Raw genomic sequence first — 21,301 nt, 5'->3', positions numbered from 1 at the left:
GGCTGCTGGAAGCCCTGTTGTGCCGTAACAGTATTCTCTCTGGGCAGATATGAATGAGTATAGAAGAACAGAGGGCATACCCACTTCTAAGGATGCAAAGGCAGAAAAAACCCAAATCCTTCTTGAATGTTCTTAAGATAAATATTGTTTGTTGTTTGGTTGGTTAGTTGTTGTTTGGTTTTTTTTGTTTGTTTTTTTTTTTTTTCTAAATTATTCCCCTATTGGGTGATTCTCCCCAGCTAAAAAGAAGAGGTTAAGGCAGTTTGGTTAATGAGGTTAAGCCTGATTAATAAAGGATTCAGAGAATTCCTTTGTGGACACCAGTTACTATGACTTTCCTTTTTCTTGTGCTTTTACATATGCCTACTCCCTCTAGTATTGTGTAAGGAAACATTTGTTTTTCTTTTTTTTCTCTCTCTCTCTCTTTTTTTTTTTTTAACCTTGTGTTGTATCACAGATTTTAAGGTCTCGAGTCATTATGCTGTGACTCTGTCTTGAATTCCATGAAATGTTTCCTATCAAACTAGGATACCATATGCCCATGTTGGCCTAAAATTCACAGTGCATCATGTACCCGAAATAGAAGCTGGTAAAGATTCTTCAGAGATTGTGTTCACTTGTTCCAAAGACCTGGTTTGTTTATGGAAAGGATGCTTGCAGTACATAAACACTATTTAAGGAGAAATGTCTCCAAAATGTAGAACAGTTGTTCTCTTCTTCTCATCTTAATGGTATTTTTAAGGAAAAAACATATACAACACCGTGTATTGGCTCTCATTTACAAGTAAGCACTAGGATCTTGATAGGAAAGAGCAAGCAGTGAATAATTTTTGTAAAACATATATTAGATACTTATTAGATACTTAACTCAGTTCCTCGTAAACATTCTGAAATTATTTAGAGTTAAATTTAAAAGTAGGTTTCTCTGTTTTTAATAACTGTAGTTTTACTGACTCCAGTCTGTAAAATTTGGTCTGCTCTATTCTAATTAATACTTTTTATAGTCATGAAATTTTAAAATATTTTCTATTTCAACACAAATGAATAGCAATTAAGGCTAAAGTGGATAGAACTTAATAGAACAGAAAAGTGACAAGCAATCTACAGCCTCTCACTGAAGAAAGTTTTGCAGAATTTTTGAGGCTGGAAGGCAGCTCTGGAGATCATCTACTCCAACCCCACTGCCCAGAGCAAGGTCAGCCAGAGCACAGTATTCAGTTCCATGTCCTATCAGTTGGGAGTATCTCTAAGGACACACGCTCCACAGCCTCTCAGGACACTCTCGTGTTCAAAAACCCTCACAGTAACAAAGTTTTTCCATTATGTTCACATGAAATTTCCTGTATTTCAGTTTGTGCCTTTGCCTCTTGTCCTCTCACGGAGCACCACTGAGAAGAGCATGGCTCCGTCTTCTTTCCTTCCCCCATCAGGTACATATTGATAAATCCCCCTCAGCCTTCTCCTTCAGGTTGCACAGTCCCAGCTCGCTAAACCTCTTCTTGTATGACAGATGCCTGAGTCCCTTAATCATCTTTGTGGTGCTTCAATGGACTCTTTCCGATACATTCAGGTATTTCATGTACTGGGGGACCCAGCACTGGAGACAGTGCTCCAGGTGTGGCCTCACCAGGGCTGAGCAGAAGGAAGGATCATCACCTCCCTTGACTTGTTGGCAGCTCTTTGCCTAGTGCAGCCAGGAGGGAGTTGGCAGTTCAAGATGGGTCAGCTTTAACAAAACCCAAAAAAATATGGAGGTGTTGTTTTGGGGTTTTTACTCCTCTTTCCTTTTTCAGGAGCTACCTCCCTAGGTGAGTGCTGGGGTTGATCACAGTTCTAGTCCATTCTTAGTTCCTAAAGCTATCAAAAAGGAAGTCATCAAATATTTTTACTCGAAGTGGGATCACAGGACAGAAAATGATGATTATGTTAGAATTAACCATTTAGACACAAACTCTGCCTTATTGTCTTGTTAACTGGAAGTGTTCGGAATGGATTGGATTAGATGAAAATGGCCATTATAAAAAGGCCACTAATTTTCAATATTTACCACACCGTGGTGTCTGGGATACCACAGTTTCTCCCTAAGCTCACTATAGGAAATAACTATGGTAATTGTGTGGTATGGGTTGGCAAATGTTGATTTCTCTGAATGGAAGTCATTCTAGAAACAACACGTAACAAGATCTGCAGCAAGACTGCAGTCCTAGGTGTACTGAAAATAATAGGTGGACATAGTCTGCTTTGGATCCCACCCTAGGAACAGCTTTCTCATGGGGACTGCATGAGACTCAAATTATAGTTACTTCAGTTCCTGAACAAGTATGTGAGCTGCAGCTGCCCGTATGAAACATTTTCTTGTTACATTTTTTCTTTAAATGAAATTAATAGTCCTAAGGGGAATTTTTTTAAAATACAAGTAACAGGTAAATGTTACCTCACCAATTTTCGCCAAGGAGTAGACACCTAATTGACATTTCCTCTCTGAGTCCTGAAGACTTCTATGTAAACTTTAGATCCTCATTTTTTTTAAAAATCCTTTGAATTACAAGTTATTCTTCCAGTATAGTTTCCAGATTTGGGAGTGCAAATTTGGGAGGAGGTAGGTGATCAAAAGTCAGTGGGACTGAGGCATCTAAGACTCTTAATGGCTTTTGAAATTTTTACCCCTGAGGAGCTTTTCCCCTGCTGATTTTGGCAGCCCTCAGCCAAAATCTACAAATGAGAGTTCCTCCTCTCAGCTGCTGGCGTTCTGAGCCATTTTCTGTATAAATAGAGATCACGTGGGCTTTAATAAGGTCAGGGAATGTTTTTTAAATGTCTGTGATTTTTTTTTCCTCAAAACTTAATTTTGCCCATCTGATTTCTGTGGAAGTGGGAACAGCTGCCAGAAGCTGAGAACTCCAGCAGCTTTGTGCTCACGCTTGCAGCAGAGCACTTGTGGGATTGGGACCCTCAATTACTATCACATGTAGAGTTACATATTGGCTCGTAGCTGAGATCTGCAAAAGCAGTCTATTGCTCCTGCCATGTCAAAGTTGGGGTGTTTAAGGAAGTATGGACATAGCTTTGCTCCAGGTTTGTCGGTTCATTTAGTGAGTGAGATTACTTCATAAGAAGGGATACACTGAGTACCTTTTTTAACATAAATCCTCCGGTATTGATGCCTAAACTTAAGCACCTAATTCCGTGTTTAGGCACCTTCAAAAATGACTCTTTATCTCAGAAAGTCAGTCAGTTTATAGAAAAGTCTAACTATAGATTTAGATTCACCATTTGAGACAGCAAGGGTTGGGTAGTTTTGCTTAGTACCAAGAAATAAAAGAGTCAGAGGCATTTCCAGTTTTCTCAATGTCTCTTTCAGCATGCTTGTTTCTGAGAATACTACTTTTAGCCAGTTACTTATCAGAAGAAGAGTAGTCTAATTTTGTACATTTTTTACCATTTTATGTTGTGTTTCTAACTTGAAACTAAAATGCAAGAGACTGATAATGACTTAGATTTGTTCTCTAACAAAAGCTGAGTGCGTTTGGAAGCATACGGTGATTGGGAAGGAGCAGCGATCTGTGTGTGCGAGCACTGAGGTTTCAAGCAGCCGTTCAGCATTGGAGCTGCTGCATGAATCTGTTGGAGCAACAGGCAAGCAGAGAAAGACTTAGGGGCCGGGATCGCAGTTCCCAAACCAGGCTACCTCTGTCCTGTTTCTGAACACTATGTGTCTACCTAACCATTTTTTTTGTAGGTAATATTATTATTCCAAAATTGGACTTCTTTTTTAATCTTATTTTTGAATGCTTCCTATAAATACTGTTTTAAAATTGCTTGAGTAGTCAAGCTGATTTAGAAAAGCGGGAAGATGTTTATCCAGCAACTTAGCAATTTTTACAGCAGTACCTAAAAAGGACTGATAAAACCTGTTGAGATACTAACTCCATAATTCTGGGGAAAATGCTGAGAGATGCTGCTGGCAGCTGTTTACTGTATTAGGTTAGAAACTGTGAAAAGATAACAGGACACAAGTTTAGGCAGACTTTAATATTTTAAAGACTTGCGAGCACACCTCAACAGAGGTAATGCGTTACCTTGAGCTGAGCTACAGGAGGAAAGGAGAAAAATGGTGCTACATGGGGGGAAAACAAAGACAATCAGGGCTTTCTTCTTGAGCAGCTGCAGCCAGTTCCACTAATGGCAGTGCAAGAGCAGAAACTGGCAGCACAAGGTATGCGTTCGTTTTTACAGATGGCAACGCAGACAAGTTGGTAATTGAGAAGGAAGTGGTGTACGTGAGCTGTTTGACGGGGGACAGCCCATTACAGTACTTTCCTGTGTAATTGACTCGGTGAGTTATTGGAGGCAGGATTTCTATTCCTCTTGAATAGGTTTCAGTTGCAGTAAAGTGACATCATTCTTGTGCGGGAAATGCAGGTTTCCAGGTTGCTTTTTTCCTTTTTGCTATTGGTGTTAATAAAACCTTAAAAATAAATGTTTGGGTTGCTTCCATGGAAGTCTCTGTCATACTGCTGGGTAGTCTGTGGCAAAATACACCAGAAGCAAGCTCATACCCCATAGTGTGCTAACTGCTGTTTAAGGCACTGGAAGAGATTTAATGATGATCACCTTGTGTGAATTGAAGGCTAAGACCATAAAAATACATTATATCTAGTAAAAGACAGTTGAAGGCAACTGCTTTCTAAAAAAATTATACTTTGTGAAGAATGATTAAATAAGTATTTAGATCTTTTTAAACCAAACTAACATACAGTTTTACCAGAAAATATCTTTTGGTGTTCATTACAAATGCCTCATAAAATTAATATGTGGTATAAATACATAAATAATAATACACATAAATAAATATATATGTATCTATTTAGTCTGTGTGTGTGTATTTGGCCCAACAGAAGATCACATGCATTTTTAACTCATAGTGTTTAAACATTTACTACCACTAACTGTGACAAGGAAGTCTAATCAGCAGAAAAAATTTCGTTTATGTTTGTGCCACTGCAGATCTTGAGGGGGAAACTGTGAAATTACCTCCCATACCTGTTTGGACTGCAAGAAGATATAGTTAGAACTACGTAATTTCCACTGATAAATTCTTGAGTGAATGAAAACTGATAAATCATTGTAAAGTGCATTATGATTATTCACGTGATCCCATAGTTGCATATGGCCATTAACAGATGTTGGGAGTGATGGCAAATTCCTGCCTTCGGACCTCAGGCTCTGGCTCAAGGTGGTGTCCAAAGCCAGGTCCCTTCCAGCATGGTGGCAAAGGTTGGGTGAGCTATAGCTTGAGGGAGGATGTAAAGGTGAGGAGGTGAAGAGTTCCAACAAGTGATTTAATGGCCTCTTTTCATAGCTGTGTTTTTCTTAATTTAATAATGTATTTTGGTCAGCCGTTGTTTTACTTTGGCAGAAATCACAACATCCTAAACTAGTATCTTACTAAATCATTCTTGCTCAGTAAGACATAAAAAGATTGTAGTTTGCTGCCTGTTTTTTGGAGTGGAGTTGAGGGTTTTTTTGAGTAGTGAATGCCATGTCTCTAAGGTAGCTTTACAAAATACAGGGAAATACTTCAAATGCTGGGACAAAGTCTACTCATCTTCATTTTTGCTGCTGATAAAATAATAATTGCACATTAAAATATTTACTCTCCCTAAGGGATCAGGGGTAGGATTCTGAAAGGCTGCACTAGCACTAATGTTTAATTTACTGTCTGGGTTTTTTTATCTCTCTAAGACCCCCCGATTCCTCTCACTAAAAGTTTATAATACAGCATATATCATACAAAAATGCTGTCACAATATAACATTAAAAATTCCACTAAACTTTTTATATGAATTAAGTCTGTAATTTTGGCTTTCCTCTTGGCATTTTTACTTTCTTTCTACCTTGTTTTTCCTAACCTCTTTTTTATGCATCCTTCAAATACAACTCTTTAATGCAATTGCTCTTGAAAATGTCTTAGATGAAGAGTTTGGATTTGGCACATTAAATTGACTTAAAGAGGCATCTGCTAACTAATAGTTAAGGTTGAAAACAACTTCTGTTTTAAAACTCTACTTTTTGTGTTTCTCTTTTTCTGACAACTTATGCTTTAGGGACGAAAATTTGCTGTGCCTGGTCTATTCCTGAAAGCCGTCCAGGTTATAAAGGGAAGAAAACCAGTGATTTTCTTTTAAATTTAGACACAGTTACAGCAAAAGCAACTACAATTTTAAAATGTGAAACTTTGCAGAGACATAGTTGTGTCTGTTTTCATAGCTGAGAGATAAAGCAGTTTTGATTAAACTGATGCAGAGAGGTCTGAGTGCCTCTGCAGCCAAAAGAAATGAGGGCTGAAAGATGCCTTTGCCATCTTAAACAGAAGCAAGTAGCACTTGCTCCAACACCCAGATGCTGCCGTGCTCCATATTTTAAACTTCAATTAATCTGAGCCTCAGAAAACTCAAGATAATCAAATAACTCCTTATATTAAGAGAACAAAACAGGAATGACCTAGCAGGTGTGAAACAAGAAACTCTTTCATACTCACGGCAGTGCAAACACAGCAAAAACAAATGCAACCACGAATGCATTACACTGTTTTTGTGAGCCCAGTGGTAGCAGCTAAACGATTAAAGGTATGAGACCAGCTGCTTACAATTGTTCCTCTCTGCAGTAAGTCACCTGGCTCATACTGAACCGAGTGTGCAGGTTTCCTGGAGTTCCCATTTTAGACCTCCCATGTTGCCAGAGAGCATCCAGAGACAGCGTTTTGCCTTTTTTTTTCAGTGAGACATATATGGTTGTATTGCCTGTCTTCATTGTTAGAAATATGTCAGGCATATGCTTATTCTTGGGAAACATTTATGATTTCTCTGCACCTTGTGTTATGGAGCCATGATTACAGTGTGCTCTCTTTCTAGCATGGTAGGGAGGCCAGAGATGGTAAAAAAATCTACTCAGGCTTCATCATATTGTCGTTTTGTGATGGGAAAGTGAAAGTAATCAGCAATAAGATAAGTTTTGTTGTGTCCAAAACCAGAAGGGTGATGCAAGCAAAATGCTTGGCTGCTGCTTGTACAGCCTATTTGAGTTTCTAAAAGCATCTTCTGGCAGAAATTTTGAAAACAGGATGAATTTGGCACTAGCAGAGTGTCAGGCACTGTTGCTTAGTCTAGCTAGCTAAAAAGTCACAGTTCCTGAGCAGTGTTTTTGGCTGTGCTTTATAGTATATATTTTGCTGCATGAAGTTCTATTGAAATAAAAACTGAAAATTCAGTACATTTTAAAATACTTTTTGTATAATATGGAGTGTAATGATGCTTCTACACGACTACAAAGTTTGAAATAATGTGAGCTGTAGAGTCAATCTTTTAAAATCTAAAGCAGTTTTTATGAAAAAGAAGGACCTGATCCTGTCAAGGCACCTGAGTGAATTACTTGTTATGATGTTCTCTACTGGTTTATTGCTTAGCAGAAAGCACTCCTAATAATTGCCTTGTTTCAATTAAGTATTGATAACTAGTGAAAATCATTTAAGGATTTAAAAAAATAAAATTGGGCATTTGGGCTTGAAGCTGTGTATACCAAGTTTCAGACTTGTTCAATTTGAAACGGTCAAGATATGAAACCATAAAAAATGTGAGTAAATATTCTGCATATCAAGGGTTGTTATACAATTACATGCTTTCAGCATGGTTCTTACTGAGGGAAAACAGTTAGTAGAGAGTTCTGCAGGACATATTCAGTGAATAATTGCAAACTTTCATAACTTAGCTACATAAAAATAATAATCCACTTGTTGCTTTGCTACTACTAAAATAGTAAAATGTGTGCATACTTTTTTTTCCCCAGAGCAAAGCCATTCTGACTGTAGATTTGTTAGAAAGTTATCTGAAAAACTGCCCCCGCCCCCCAATTTTGGCCAATCTCCAAATTATAAACAGCTGAACTGATTTAAATAAAGTTTTCAGTACCGAAAAAGTAAAAAGAAAAAAAAGAGGTACATCTGGGCTGACAAAAAACGTGCGCCAAGTTTCAGCCTAATGTGATTTGAGACAACTGTGATATTAAATGCCCAGACTTCGGAACTGGAATGGAAAAGAGACAGGCTCTTTGTAGCGCTGGCCCCTTCAGGATCTGGGATTGTACTGTAGTGGCTGTAAGGCACCAGATGATTAGAGCTTGACTTAGTAGATACATATTTTAGTTATTTAAACCGTTTTGGCTTATTCTACCAAGGATGTTCAGGAAATTTGCAGTGATAACTCCAGCTAGTGCTAGGGCATTGATCACAGACGGAACATTTTTTCTGTGGCTCAAACCCTCCCATGACTGGTCGTGTTGACTTAATGTTACTGGGCTGATTTAAGAAATTAACTGTGGTAAGTAAGCTCACATTAGAAAAAGAGCAAAAGCTTTCCTAACATATTTCTTGAAAATGCTGGCTAGGGTAGTGCTTTGCAGAGCACTTGAGTGCATGGCTGCATTTTATGGGGGCTGTGGGCCATAGCTGTTGCGCAGGCTTTGCTGGATTTGAGCTCAAGTGCCTGTTTCTTTGTGAGACTACTCAGAAAAGCAGCAATATTGGCCAGTATTATTGACTAGTACAAAAGCTGAGTATGCAAAGCCAAACAGACTCATGCAGAAGTATCATCACTAACAGTAGAAGTATAACTGTTGGTTAACATTTAGCAACAAAAATTTGTATAAGATAAGAGGATTACAGGCATTGTAGGCTTTTAAAAAAGCCCTCCATTTTTTCTTGCAGACATCATCAAAATTTCTGAGGTATACTTATGACAAGCGGGTCCATTCTGTGGTTAATGGCTTCTGGGAGTCAAGAATATTGAGTCCAATTCTGCCACGGTCCTGTTTCGTGGCAGGAAATACATTCTAAAGCTGTATGTCCCCACTATAAATATCTGTTTCATGACCAAAATGCTCAACAAAGTAACAGCGTTTAAGTTTTTCCAGAGATGGTTTGATTCTTCATTTATTAGTATATGTAAGCTATGTTGAAACACTTTGGTATTGAAATAATCAATGTTGATTGTCCTGTAAGGTCCTTAAATAATATGGAAATAAGAGAAGGTAACAAAAAAGATCAGATGCAGCACTTAGAACAGCACAAAAGTCAAATTTACATACTTTGCATTAAATTTAGGGAAGGATATTTTGCTGGACTACTTCGACATTTTAAACAGATAAATAGTTTGTAAGTAGTAAATAAGCAGACCTATTTTGATACATATAGCTATTACTATGTATTTTGTAAATTGCTGTCAGCTATAGTCATTGTAATATTTCATTGCAACTAATGTCCATTTTGAATCAGATCTTTCTTTAAAAAAAAAGAGAAAAAATGAGTTGCTTTTGACAATGTTTTAAAGATATGCTAGCACCATAGCATTCAATGAAGATTTCGGTGTAATTATACTTTCTGTCCCTATTCAGATGTGTAGAAATGCAGCATATAAACTAGACCACTTTCTCTATGTTTTAATAGTCTTTCATTACTTTGTAGAGGGTATTTCCCAAATTCAAGGAATACAAACAGAAATAAAAGGGTGGAAAGACTGACTCAGATTAAGACTCCACTTGGTTAATACACCACACCAAGAAACTATAGGCCAGCAGACAAGAAGTAGGAATGGAAAGGAACAGTTCTGCAGTTATAGCTGAATCCTGGCCATGTACAGTCATTTCCGCTTGGAAACTTCTCACCCTCCAAGTGGACCAAATTGGGATTAGTCTAGTGAGGCTTTTATTGTACTCTTATGGAAAATATTTCAGCAGCCAGGTGAAGCTAGGCAAGGAAATCCAGCCACAAAAAGAATTGAGACCTTCAATGTACTTGTAGACGAGTGCACCTTTCCACGGCGAGTTGCATCTCATATGCACAACTAGTTAGATATTTGCTGAAGGACATCAACCACCATTTAGTTCTTCCCTTTGCTAAATTGAGAAAAATGTCATATATTACTGCTTCTGATTTAAGAGACAAAGTAGGGGATGATGTAAGGGGGTGAGAGAGAGATTATCTTGATGACAATCTTGATTTTATTGTATCACTTTAAAGTAGCACAACCTGCTGTACAAATGAAATTGTGTTCTTGGTTTAAAAGGGCAATTGTTAGCCTGACTTTGTGCTCACTAAAAACATTTCCCCAATCTTGTTAAATTATTGCACTCATTTCAGATTTTATGGCTGTGCAGCTTACCAGCCCTCGTTTCTTTACGTTTCATTCATTTTCCTTGTATTGATGATTAATGGAGGATGTCGAATGTTAGAGTGAGCAGGCATCAGCAAATGCAAGATCATAATTAGTTTAGCTGACGAGGGCCTCTGATAGCACTTGCATCTGGATGGAAAAATTACCCTATAGGGAACTGGCTGCTCACCAGGTCTTTTTAGTGATACATTGTGAAACACCCGATGAATCAAATGCCCTTTCAATGCCAAGAAAGTGTTCCAGTCTTGAAGCCAAAATTATGTCTGCAGAAAGCTTTCCATTTGAAATGTATCAGAGTACAATTATAACCATTGTATTTTTTTGGCATGAGCACCAGTCTTCTACAGTATAAACTAAAGTTAAATAAATTACTTAAATTTTACGAAACTCTGAAATTTTTACTTATAGTGTTAGTAATTTTTAATTTATAATAAAATTATTTTTCACCCAGACTGTTTTTTCCTGTACTTACTCATTCTTATCTTAGATGCTGAAGGTTTCGTATGGATTTTCTTCCTTTTCTAAAAGGGAACAGAGTTGAAATTCAGATTTTCTTTTCAGCAAAAGAATTCAATTTCCTGCTTATTAATATTTGTGCCCGCAAACACAGCCTGACTTTTGTTTAAATGAGAGGTTTAATGAAATCATTATTCCATAGAAAAAATTTAACGAGCAATACTCATAAACGTGTCTACTTTTAAATATTCCTGGATCATTATGAAAGCTGATGAATTCACAGCTCAGTCTGGTTAAAAATCAATTTGTATGTACGAAAGTTGTAGTGTACCCTTCTTTGCCTGACTAAAATAAAATAAATAAATCTATCCGTCGACGAGACAGTGTTTTCTGGGGTTTCGAATGAAGCTCAGAAGAGGTCTCATTAAAGAATACTGTACTTTTATTTGTTCATAGTGGGCTAATAGAAGTATATGGTATCTTATACTGATTTCAGAAGTAAGTGGGAAAGACTGGAACTGAATATCATGTATTAAATTAATAATGTATAATCTCTGTTAAAGGAATTAGTATGATGCAGGTACAGACTGTAATTAATTGAAGTAGTGATGTTTCAGAATTCTTGTTACCAATCAGACTTTTAAATCAAGCAAGCTAAAAAGAAATAATCTGTTGTGAAACCAGGAGTTTACGGAATGTTCTGTCAGATTCCAAAGGGTTTTTTCAGAATTTGCTGTTTAGAAACCATCATTAAATGCACAAAACCTGAAGTTCAAAAAGTTAAAGCTGTTATTCTGAAAAGGCTTTGGTGTTTCACACACCTCATCCATCACTCTAGGGTTAATTATAATGAAAATCAGTGGTGCCTATTAAGCACAATTGAACCTGACCTCATTATGGGCAGTGTGGTTTTATACCGTCATTGTTGCCAGTCTAGAGACAAAACTCCTGTGTTGATTTGTCCTAACTTCGCAGCTCATGTGACTCACCTCTGACCTGGTTTTTTTCCCTTTTTCTTCCCTATTTCAGAGACGTAGAGGCTCGGGTGTTTTTTGTGCCAATTGCCTGACCACAAAGACCTCTCTCTGGAGAAAGAATGCAAATGGTGGATATGTATGCAACGCGTGTGGCCTCTACCAGAAGCTTCACTCGGTAGGAAGAACTTACCGGTTTGTTCAGCAGAAAAAAGGGTTATACAGCTAAGCTGGGCAGCTGTGGTCTTGTCTGGTTGTGTGATTAGTACCACTCCCTGGCCTGCAGTTAATTTCCTAACAGGGTTTTGCAGAATGGTCACTTTGGGATCAGATGTGATTCATTATGAAACAGGCTGGGATGCTGTGGGTAGATGTGTTTGAGATCACCAGTGATGCATTTAATTATTTTGATACAAAATAAGGGGAAAATTATTTCTTTTCTGGGAATTCCATTTAAAGTCATATAATATGTTGTGATGAAAGCTCTCTAAATTCAAGAGTTGTCATGTTCGTAATAAAAACCAAAATTCTTAAAGTTAGACATCTACATCTACATCAAAACTATCTCTTGATATGGTTTTTATGTTCTTTCACATATCTTACCCCCTTTATTCTTGAGAGTAAGTTTCCTGGAGATATGGGGTGGGGAGGGTTTTTATGCTTTTTTTTCTACAGTTCTTATAGTCTGCTAGAGCATACTGAAACAGCTCAGCAAGGAAGCTATTCACTTTATGGCACTCATCACTTGGTGAGGGAAAGATTCACCATCCCTCAAGATCAGGCAGGGAATAAGTAATAATCATGATCTGTCTGTGTTGCTTTTCATCTTATTGACACTTGACTTGATCCTGAAAGATGTTGAATGCTCTGGTCCAGGTCCAGGAAAGCCATCCTTAAGTGTTTCCTTGGATCAGCGCCAAAATGCTTGGAATCTTTTAGGTTAAGACCTACTAGTTAAATATTATCCCCACTGTCTTTAATAGAAGCACATGGGAGAGTCAGGTGACCAAGGCTTGACTCTAATTAATTAATTTTTACAACATTCCCATGAAATTAAAAAGTGTTACTATTTTTCAGAAATAGAAACCGAGGCAGCCTTTGGGAGTTTGCCAAGGCAACACAGCAGTTCAGTCTTAGAGCCTAAATCAGAAATCTATGTGGTGGCTGAGAGTGCACATTTTTTAAAACTTTTTTCAGAAATTAAATTTGCGACATAAGCTTCTAAATGGTCTTGTGTACAGCCCATAAAATAATCCTGTTTACTCAAGAGCCTGTCGAACGAGCCTACTTAATAAAACAGAAAAATATTCCAATTTTCAAATGTAGCACGACCATCTGAAAGGTTAACTGTTCGCCATGTGCTGTCATTCTAAGGTCAGTAACTGCTTTTAAACTCCAGGACAGCCCAGTCAGTCAAAACACATCTGAACAGGCGGAGATGAACTAATGTACAGTCTCTGGCAGGATCTTGGCTGTGTCTTCCTGCAAGTATCATCTTCCTGGAGACCTCTCAAAGTTCTAGATATAATATCTAATTTAGGGAAATTGATCAGTGGTGAGCATCCACAAAGATTTTAAGATGTACAGTTTTGCTTTTTAATTATTTTTTTTTAATTTGACATTTGAGTCTGTTATTTGTAGAACTTCCATTTACAGCCTCCATTTTCCCTTTTTTTTAATATACTTTTCTGAACTATACTGTTGGACCTTACCATGATTATTAGCATAATTTATTGAATAGATAAAAGCTACAAGAATCAGTTTTATATTCAAACACATAGCTCAGATCATTCTTATGAACCAGTAAGAACAAAACAGTATGCTTCCATCATAATTAGGAATACAGTGTCCAAATATGTTTTATGCATATCGAAAGCAAGAAGCTGACACTATCTTTTAGCTCTACTGTTTAAGCACAGCAATAAGCTGTCATTCAGTGGACATTTGACATTAATATCTTCAATTGAACTTTGACCGAACAATCACAAAGAATTTAATTAAGCCTTATTCTGTTGTGATACGATAGCAACTCCATTTTAAGTAGGAGTCTGAAAGAATCAAACAAATCTCTCCTTTGGGACAGCTTTTGAGAGAGACAGTCCATGCAAAGGGACACTCCTTAGGCTGACACCAGAAAGATGAAAGTTTCTTTTATCTGTCTGCCTGTCTGTTCATGAAAAATTTGTCAGAAGTATTTGTCATATATGTTTCTGAATTAAGGGGTCTAGGATGATGCAGTTATTAGGTAAATGTCCAAAACTATAAAAATTCAAGAGAATACAATTCCCTTCTAAAAGACACTGTTCAACTAAATTTTGCTACATTGCTGAGTAAAAATCACCTATAGTAACTTTGCACATTTCTTAGCTTCCTTTTGATTGGATTATTACTATCTAGAACTACCATCCTCATTAACTCAAGCCTAAGGTCCCTTTTTCACTTGTATTTAATAAGAAGAAAAATTTATGGTCTGTCAGATACTACTAGATGGTAGTAACTGACAAATGTTAACATGGTGTGGGGTAGTAACAAAAGGAAACAGAAGTCCTCACTTGGTTCTTGCTTCTGCCTCTTTTGAGATGCTTATTTCTTTACAGATCCCTTTTTCCCTGCCTTCAGGGAATGCCTGCTCTCCCTCATGCCTTAGTAGCACATCATCAGTAACACTTAGAAAGAAATACAGTAGGGAGTTGGTGCTGAAGTACAGGTAGACCTTTTGGTGCATAGGAGAGGTTTTTCTGGGCTTTCTTCTCCATCTTTCTTAGTCCCTTTCCAGCCACCATCATCCCACTCACCACCACAGTGGACTTGCAGCCCTTTTGCTAGGTGACAGCAATGGTGGTCAGCAAGCCCTGTGTTTGCTTGCTTTTTTTGCCCATGTCGAAGCAGAGTGAGTATCAAGGTAAGTGTTGCTCAGTTCTTGTCACAGTGGGATCTGTGCAAACCCCTGCCCGATACCAGCTTTGGTGGCGTGCTGCACTGAATAAACGCCAGTGCACAGGGCCTTGCATCTCCCACCTCATCCACAGCTCTCAGCACCCACTTTCAACATATCTCCCCCAGAATTTTTTAGGGATAAGAAGTAATAAATAGTTTGACAGCTTGGATACTTCTTGCCTTTTTTAAGTAAACAGGTATAGTATGTCTATGACAGTTGACTTAAGTTGATAAAACAAGCCATTTCCTAGTTTACATTTAGCATGAGGGGCCATGGACCAGCACTTGGCTTGAAATTTGGTCATTCCCATAAGACTCTTGTAATATAGCTCTGCAGAAAAGAAAAGATAAATTTGCATGAGCATAATCTTACAGATTTGTTTAATGTGTCTTTCTTTTTTCCTTTTGTTCATTATGTGTGTGTTCCATGCAGACTCCCAGGCCTTTAAACATCATTAAACAGAACAATGGTGAGCAGATCATTAGGAGACGAACAAGAAAGCGCCTTAACCCGGAGGCACTTCAGGCTGAGCAGCTAAACAAACAGCAGAGGGGTAGCAGTGAGGAGCAAGTCAATGGAAGCCCCTTAGAGAGGAGGTCAGAGGATCATTTACCTGAAGGTCATCAGAGAGAAATTCAGCTTCCCAGCCTCAGTAAATATGAGGCCCCAGGTTCATTGACTAAAAGCCATTCTGCTCAGCAGCCAATATTGGTCAGCCAAACTCTGGATATTCACAAAAGGATGCAACCTTTGCACATTCAGATAAAAAGTCCTCAGGAAAGTACTGGAGACCCAGGAAACAGTTCATCGATATCAGAAGGGAAAGGAAGCTCAGAGAGAGGCAGCCCGATAGAAAAATACATGAGACCTGCGAAACACCCAAACTATTCACCACCTGGAAGCCCTATTGAAAAATACCAGTACCCACTTTTTGGACTTCCATTTGTACACAATGACTTTCAGAGTGAAGCTGACTGGCTGAGATTCTGGAGTAAATATAAGCTGTCTGTTCCTGGGAATCCACACTACTTGAGTCATGTGCCTGGCCTACCAAATCCTTGCCAAAACTATGTGCCTTATCCCACCTTTAATCTGCCTCCTCATTTTTCAGCTGTCGGATCAGACAATGACATTCCTCTAGATTTGGCGATAAAGCATTCCAGACCTGGGCCAACTGCAAATGGTGCCTCCAAGGAAAAGAGTAAGGCACCACCAAATGTAAAAAATGAAGGTCCCTTGAATGTAGTAAAAACAGAGAAAGTTGATAGAAGTACTCAAGATGAACTTTCTACCAAGTGTGTGCACTGTGGCATTGTCTTTCTGGATGAAGTGATGTATGCTTTGCATATGAGTTGCCATGGTGACAGTGGACCTTTCCAGTGCAGCATATGCCAGCATCTTTGCACGGACAAGTATGACTTCACAACTCACATCCAGAGGGGCCTACACAGGAACAATGCACAAGCTGAAAAGAATGGAAAACCTAAAGAGTAAACCTTAGCACTTAGCACAATTAAACAGAAATAGGTTTCCTTGATGGGAATTCAATAGCTTGTAATGTCTTGTGAAGACCTATAAAGCACTTCATATAGAGAGCATGCCTTATCCAATATTAAATCCCTTGTTATTTTCTTTTTTTTTTTCATTTTCTTCTTTATTTTTTCCTTTGTTTTTTCTTTTTTTTTTTCCTTTTTATTGAGTGGGTTACCAAGAAAAAAGAACAGTTGGATGGTGGCCAGAGGGGAGGAAGATAATCCTATGGGACACGGCCCACCAAAGCTAGCCAGAATGCAGTGAATCATGGCGAATAATCTTGAGAAAATTTTACTGGACAATTAATTGCTGTTGTGTAAGAGACATAACTGGCAAGAGTGCAAAGATGTGTATATGTATATACTGCTGCAAGGGTATAGTGAACATATGCACATTGTATATAAGAACTAGACATGTTAAATATACAGATGTTAAAAGGTCATTTTCTTTAATTTGGGTGAATTTCTGCCCTACAACATGCCTTATGATCACCTTGTCCTCAGAGCTTTGGCAGCAATGTCATCTAGGTGTTTCTCAGACTCAGCTGATTTTTAGCTACCATTTTATCACTACATTCTTTCTGGCACACTTTAGTCTAGAAAAACCATTTTGTGCAAGTGAAGTCTAATACAGAAGCCACACTCCGGGTTTAATTTGCATAGAACAAGGTAACCTGCTGTATTTTATTTTAATATATTTTTAATATATTACATTTCTAAACCTTAAAGTCTAAGGTTACTTCTCCACACGCTTAACATTGCTATACATACCAGTCAATCCCTTCAGTAGACTTATACCAGCTTTTGCTAAGTAGCATTAAATGTCTTCATAGTACTTTTTAATACTTAAAGCTTTTTAAAAACTATCCATGAAGGGAAAGCTCCTCAGCATAACTGCTCAGGGAAATAGGGCTAAATAACTAAATATTGAATAATTGGTTAAAGGTGCTGTTAGACGAGCCTCCATGCTTGCTACAAGGGTGTACAAGAACTGACTTTAATCATTTTCATTATAGTGTCCCAACCAGTAGTTTATTATTTTGCCACAGGGATGTAGAAGATATTACAAGCTACTGGATGCACTGTCAGATTAACTTATTTCATTAAAGAAGTTGGGAGAACAAATAGAAAAAAACCTTATTTTTCTAGTAAATATTAATGTATTACATTTCAAATAATGGTGCCTGACATATTGAATAATTATTTTCTACAGTGTACGTATGCAACAAAGATATTCCATCATGCATTAGAGTCAGTTCTGGCTCTGCCTCGCTGTTTACATTTGCAAATGTAGCAAACAAGGTAATGAAGCAACTATTTCTATTGCAGTAGGTATCTTTTTTTCTGTGTGTGTGCATTAAAGTTGTAAACGATAACATGAAATGAATGAAATTTGTTGATATTAATGGTATGAAAAAACAAGAAGGAAATGAAAATATTTTTATGCCTACTTAGGAAAAAAAGGGTAGCACTATTCATTCCAAGTACTTTTGTATTCTTAAGCTCTTAACTCACATTGTTATGCTTAAAATGATAAACATATATCCTCTTTTTATTGCTTTGTCTGTGTTTCAGAAGAAACATTTCAGAAATTATTTTGATAAGTGCTGTTTGACGATGCAGCACTGATATTTTATTGCATTCTGTAGTAGCATTGCACTCCATTTTTACAATATTACGCAGTTGCTTTTTGTTTTGTTTGGGTTTGTTTCTTTTTCGCAGTGCAGGGTCTTAGTTCCTTATGGTTGGATGGCAGGTGTAGCTCAACTGGTTCATGAATGTTGCAGCGAATGAAGTTTAAAATGTCTTTCTGATATTATGTTGTCTTTTATTTCTCCATTCATGCATTTTATTTTTTAAAATGTTCTATAAAAATATCTCTGGACTAAGTCCTCACTTGAGATTATATGTAAAGGGTCCTATTCTGATCTCACTTACATGCCGCCTTTCTCAGATTTTCATGTAATTGAAACTAAAGCATCATAAAAAAAAAAAAAGTTCTTGTATTTAACTTACCTGAATCTCACCACTCTCCCTTCTAGAATTTGGTGCACTTATAAGATACTTAACCAGATTAAACAGGGAGGTGGAAGATGAAAGGAGAGGTGATAGGAAATGTCTTATAGGGGTTGGCAAAAGGAAAACCGGGGGGAACTGGCCTAAATATTCAGCACTTTGATAGTCTTTTGAGAAATTATGTGCCTAAAGTAGCTGGCAACAAACATCACCAAGCATGAGAAGCACTTACACAGTTGATCGCCAAAGGTCTTGCTGACCTTGGCAGTATTTAGGTGTTATATTTTCACAGAGGTGAAACGTTATTGCACAGTTTCTCTGATTTGTTAGGCACAGGCAGGCTGTTGTTCATCATTAGGCTGCATTCCTTCCTGCTCCACCCATTGCTTCTTTCTGGTGAGCAGCATATGGAAAGTCCCACTCAATCTGTTCACGGTTGAGTTCTGTAACCCTTCAATAGTATTCTAGGTTAGCAAAGGATATCGGGCCACATTCTTCTTCTTCTATTTTTTAGATGAATCTCCAGCTTGATACCAGTGCCAGACGAAGTCTGGTTATGTTTTTACTATTGTTCTCCAATAATAAGTTCTGACTTGGTTTTTGTGGATTTATTTTTGTTGGGTATTTTTTGTTTCTTCTTTTTCTGTGGGGACTGAAATAGATTGCCCTCGTTTCGTTATGTCAGGGTCCAGTGTGTCCTTTTCAGCTTTTCCAAGATGTTAGACTCATTAAGCAGTGATTTTTATCGGCTTCAGAGGTAGCTGCCTGCCGGTTTTCAGTTGTTACTGGTTTGATTTACTTCATCTAAGACCTACCAGTTCCTCTGGCTTCTTCATTGATAGAAGCTGCATCTTCATGGCAAAATATTTTAGGGGGACGTGCATTGAAAGACTTGAGCACTACCCTGTACTTTATAACACTTCTTGCTAAACTCAGAAGCAGAGGCCAATAACAGGAAATACACATATCAGGGTTAGGGGTTGAGGAGAAATGAAATCTTATGAGTGCAAAGAACAAGACAGGTTTTTGAATGTTAATATTGCATACCTAGATGACACAAATAAAATTTGAAAAAAGTTCATTGTTCTTGCCATGACATATTGAGATGTTCTAAGATTTCTGCTTTGTAAGAAATGGGATTTTGCCATAGCCTGTTCTCTTTGATTGGAGTGGGGGCAGCACAGTTTTGTTTCTTAACAAAAGAGAGGTGACTCCATCCCTCTTCCAGACCCCTTCACAATGGATACTAATAAAAAGAAAAATCCTGACATTGGAAACAAATAATCTTATTTAATAATTTTCAGATTGAAACCAATGTAAGCACACAGAAATAATTGCTGCACCCACTGCATTTCAATCAACTTACAGCACTAAAATTTGAACTTACAAGGAATCAGTCTTTGTTCTCAATTTGTCAGTGTCTTCAAGCTGATGTACTTCTCTTACTAAGGGATGGTAGTTTAAGATCTTAAAACATATCAATTCAAATTGGACCACAAAATAAGTAGATGTTTCAAAACTAGAGGATTTGTGGTGCCTGCCACTAACCAGACTGCAGAACAGGCACAATGTTTCCATTAACCCTCTCTGTAGATGGAACCATCATGTGGCATCTTCTGCAAACTGGACTGTCTCTAAGCTATCATTTCATGGCTGCTGCCCCCTCAATTAATAGTGGGGGGATGAATATGTTCCAGAGCACAGTTTGTGTTCAGGTGCTACACTTTCCAAAAGAAGTTTAGCACCTAATTGCCACTGATGAAACTCCTCTCCTAATTTATGGACCTTCCAAAAAGGAGGAGGGACACTGGATACTCATATCTTGGTTTTGCCTATGAAAGGTACTGTTGCACATTTTGACAGTTTTAAAGAGAGAGAAAATAGAGACATCTCAACAGGTTGAGGCATCCATTTGCAGTTAGAGGGACAGCAGGACAAGTGACTGATCCTAATTGCATACAGTGCTGAAACATAGTGGTTGTGCAATGGGAAGAATTGATTTGGCAACCATGGGACAGATTTTTAGGTCTATCCTTGGACTGGACAGTGTTGTTTTGTAGTCATAACTACTTGCTTTATGTGCTAAGGTTGTTGTCTACCATCTGCTTTTTACCCAGGATGTCTAAATATATTCCCATTTTTGCTCCTGTATTGATTTTTCTTGGCTGACTTAACATGCTAATTCCTAATACTGGTCAGGAAAAGCCAAGGAGATTAGAAGTTTGCTTCTGTGCAGCCAGAAGGGCAGATATATTTCTTTCTGCTTCTGTGGAGACAGTTATGCTTGGCAAAGAACAGTGAGCAGTTTGTCAACGTATCCCAAATGTGATAGATAAATGAGAAATCCCTTCTAAACTTTTCTCTAAAGTTAAGGTGGGCCAAGTAAAATTACATTATTTTCTCACCTCAGAATAGGATTCCTCTGTATCCTCTTCCTCATAATTTCATTTCATTCAGCCAGCTCTGGAATGCTGGCAGTTGGTGAAGTGCTACCTATATAGTAATCATAAACACCCCAATTTACCTCTTTTTAAGAGGATAACAGACAGTAATTTAATAGCCACCTGACAGATAAATACCCGTTTCATTTGATTTTTTGTTACACTTAGCAAAGTAAAATTCCTTTACTAGCAAAGCAAAATTACACTTAGTAAAGTAAAAACACTGTAACAGCTACACAGTTTTTCATTCCTATCATTTTGACCTCTGAGCTCAGTGTAGGAGAACAGGAGAAAAGGAAACATCTCAAAATGCCATTGTAAATTTAGCTTATAGAAAATTCACCAGCAGGAAAAGGAAAAAAAAAAAAAAGGACTTCATAAAAAATTACTTCATGTTGCTAAAAACCATCATTAAACTTGTAGCCCTGATTTGACTCTAGAATGCTGGCTCTTAATGTTTTGTCCTTACAACACATGGATGTGTTTTTTGTTTTGTTTTGTTTTGGATTTTTTGTTTTGTTTTGTTTTTTGAGTTTCATAGTGCATGTTCATTTCTACTCACAAACATGTTCTTGGTGTATTTCTTATGCAAACAATCTTCAGGCAGCAAAGATGTCTGTTACATCTAAACTTGAATAATAAAGTTTTACCACCAGTTATAAATCAGATTCATGTCGTTTCTGGGGACAATATAATGTCATAGTGTCACTACTCCATA

General features: G+C 37.6%; 1 protein-coding gene across 4 annotated transcripts in view; it reads left to right on the top strand.

The window, feature by feature from the left end:
• Positions 1–20,989, top strand: part of TRPS1 (transcriptional repressor GATA binding 1) — a 193,622-nt gene extending 172,633 nt beyond the window's left edge. For all 4 annotated transcript variants that reach the window (XM_017806497.1, XM_017806498.1, XM_017806496.1 and 1 more), the window contains 2 exons: positions 11,712–11,834; positions 15,027–20,989. In XM_017806497.1, the coding sequence (XP_017661986.1) occupies positions 11,712–11,834; positions 15,027–16,088 (1,185 nt within the window). In that variant the 3' untranslated portion in view covers positions 16,089–20,989. The remainder of the gene's footprint in view (positions 1–11,711; positions 11,835–15,026) is intronic.
• The last annotated feature ends 312 nt before the right edge of the window (positions 20,990–21,301 follow it).

The sequence above is a fragment of the Lepidothrix coronata genome, unplaced genomic scaffold (genome assembly GCF_001604755.1).
Source record: "Lepidothrix coronata isolate B3197 unplaced genomic scaffold, Lepidothrix_coronata-1.0 Scaffold15, whole genome shotgun sequence".
Taxonomy (NCBI): domain Eukaryota; kingdom Metazoa; phylum Chordata; class Aves; order Passeriformes; family Pipridae; genus Lepidothrix; species Lepidothrix coronata.
Note: the sequence above shows the minus strand (reverse complement) of the source record. Positions and strands in the feature narration are given on the sequence as shown.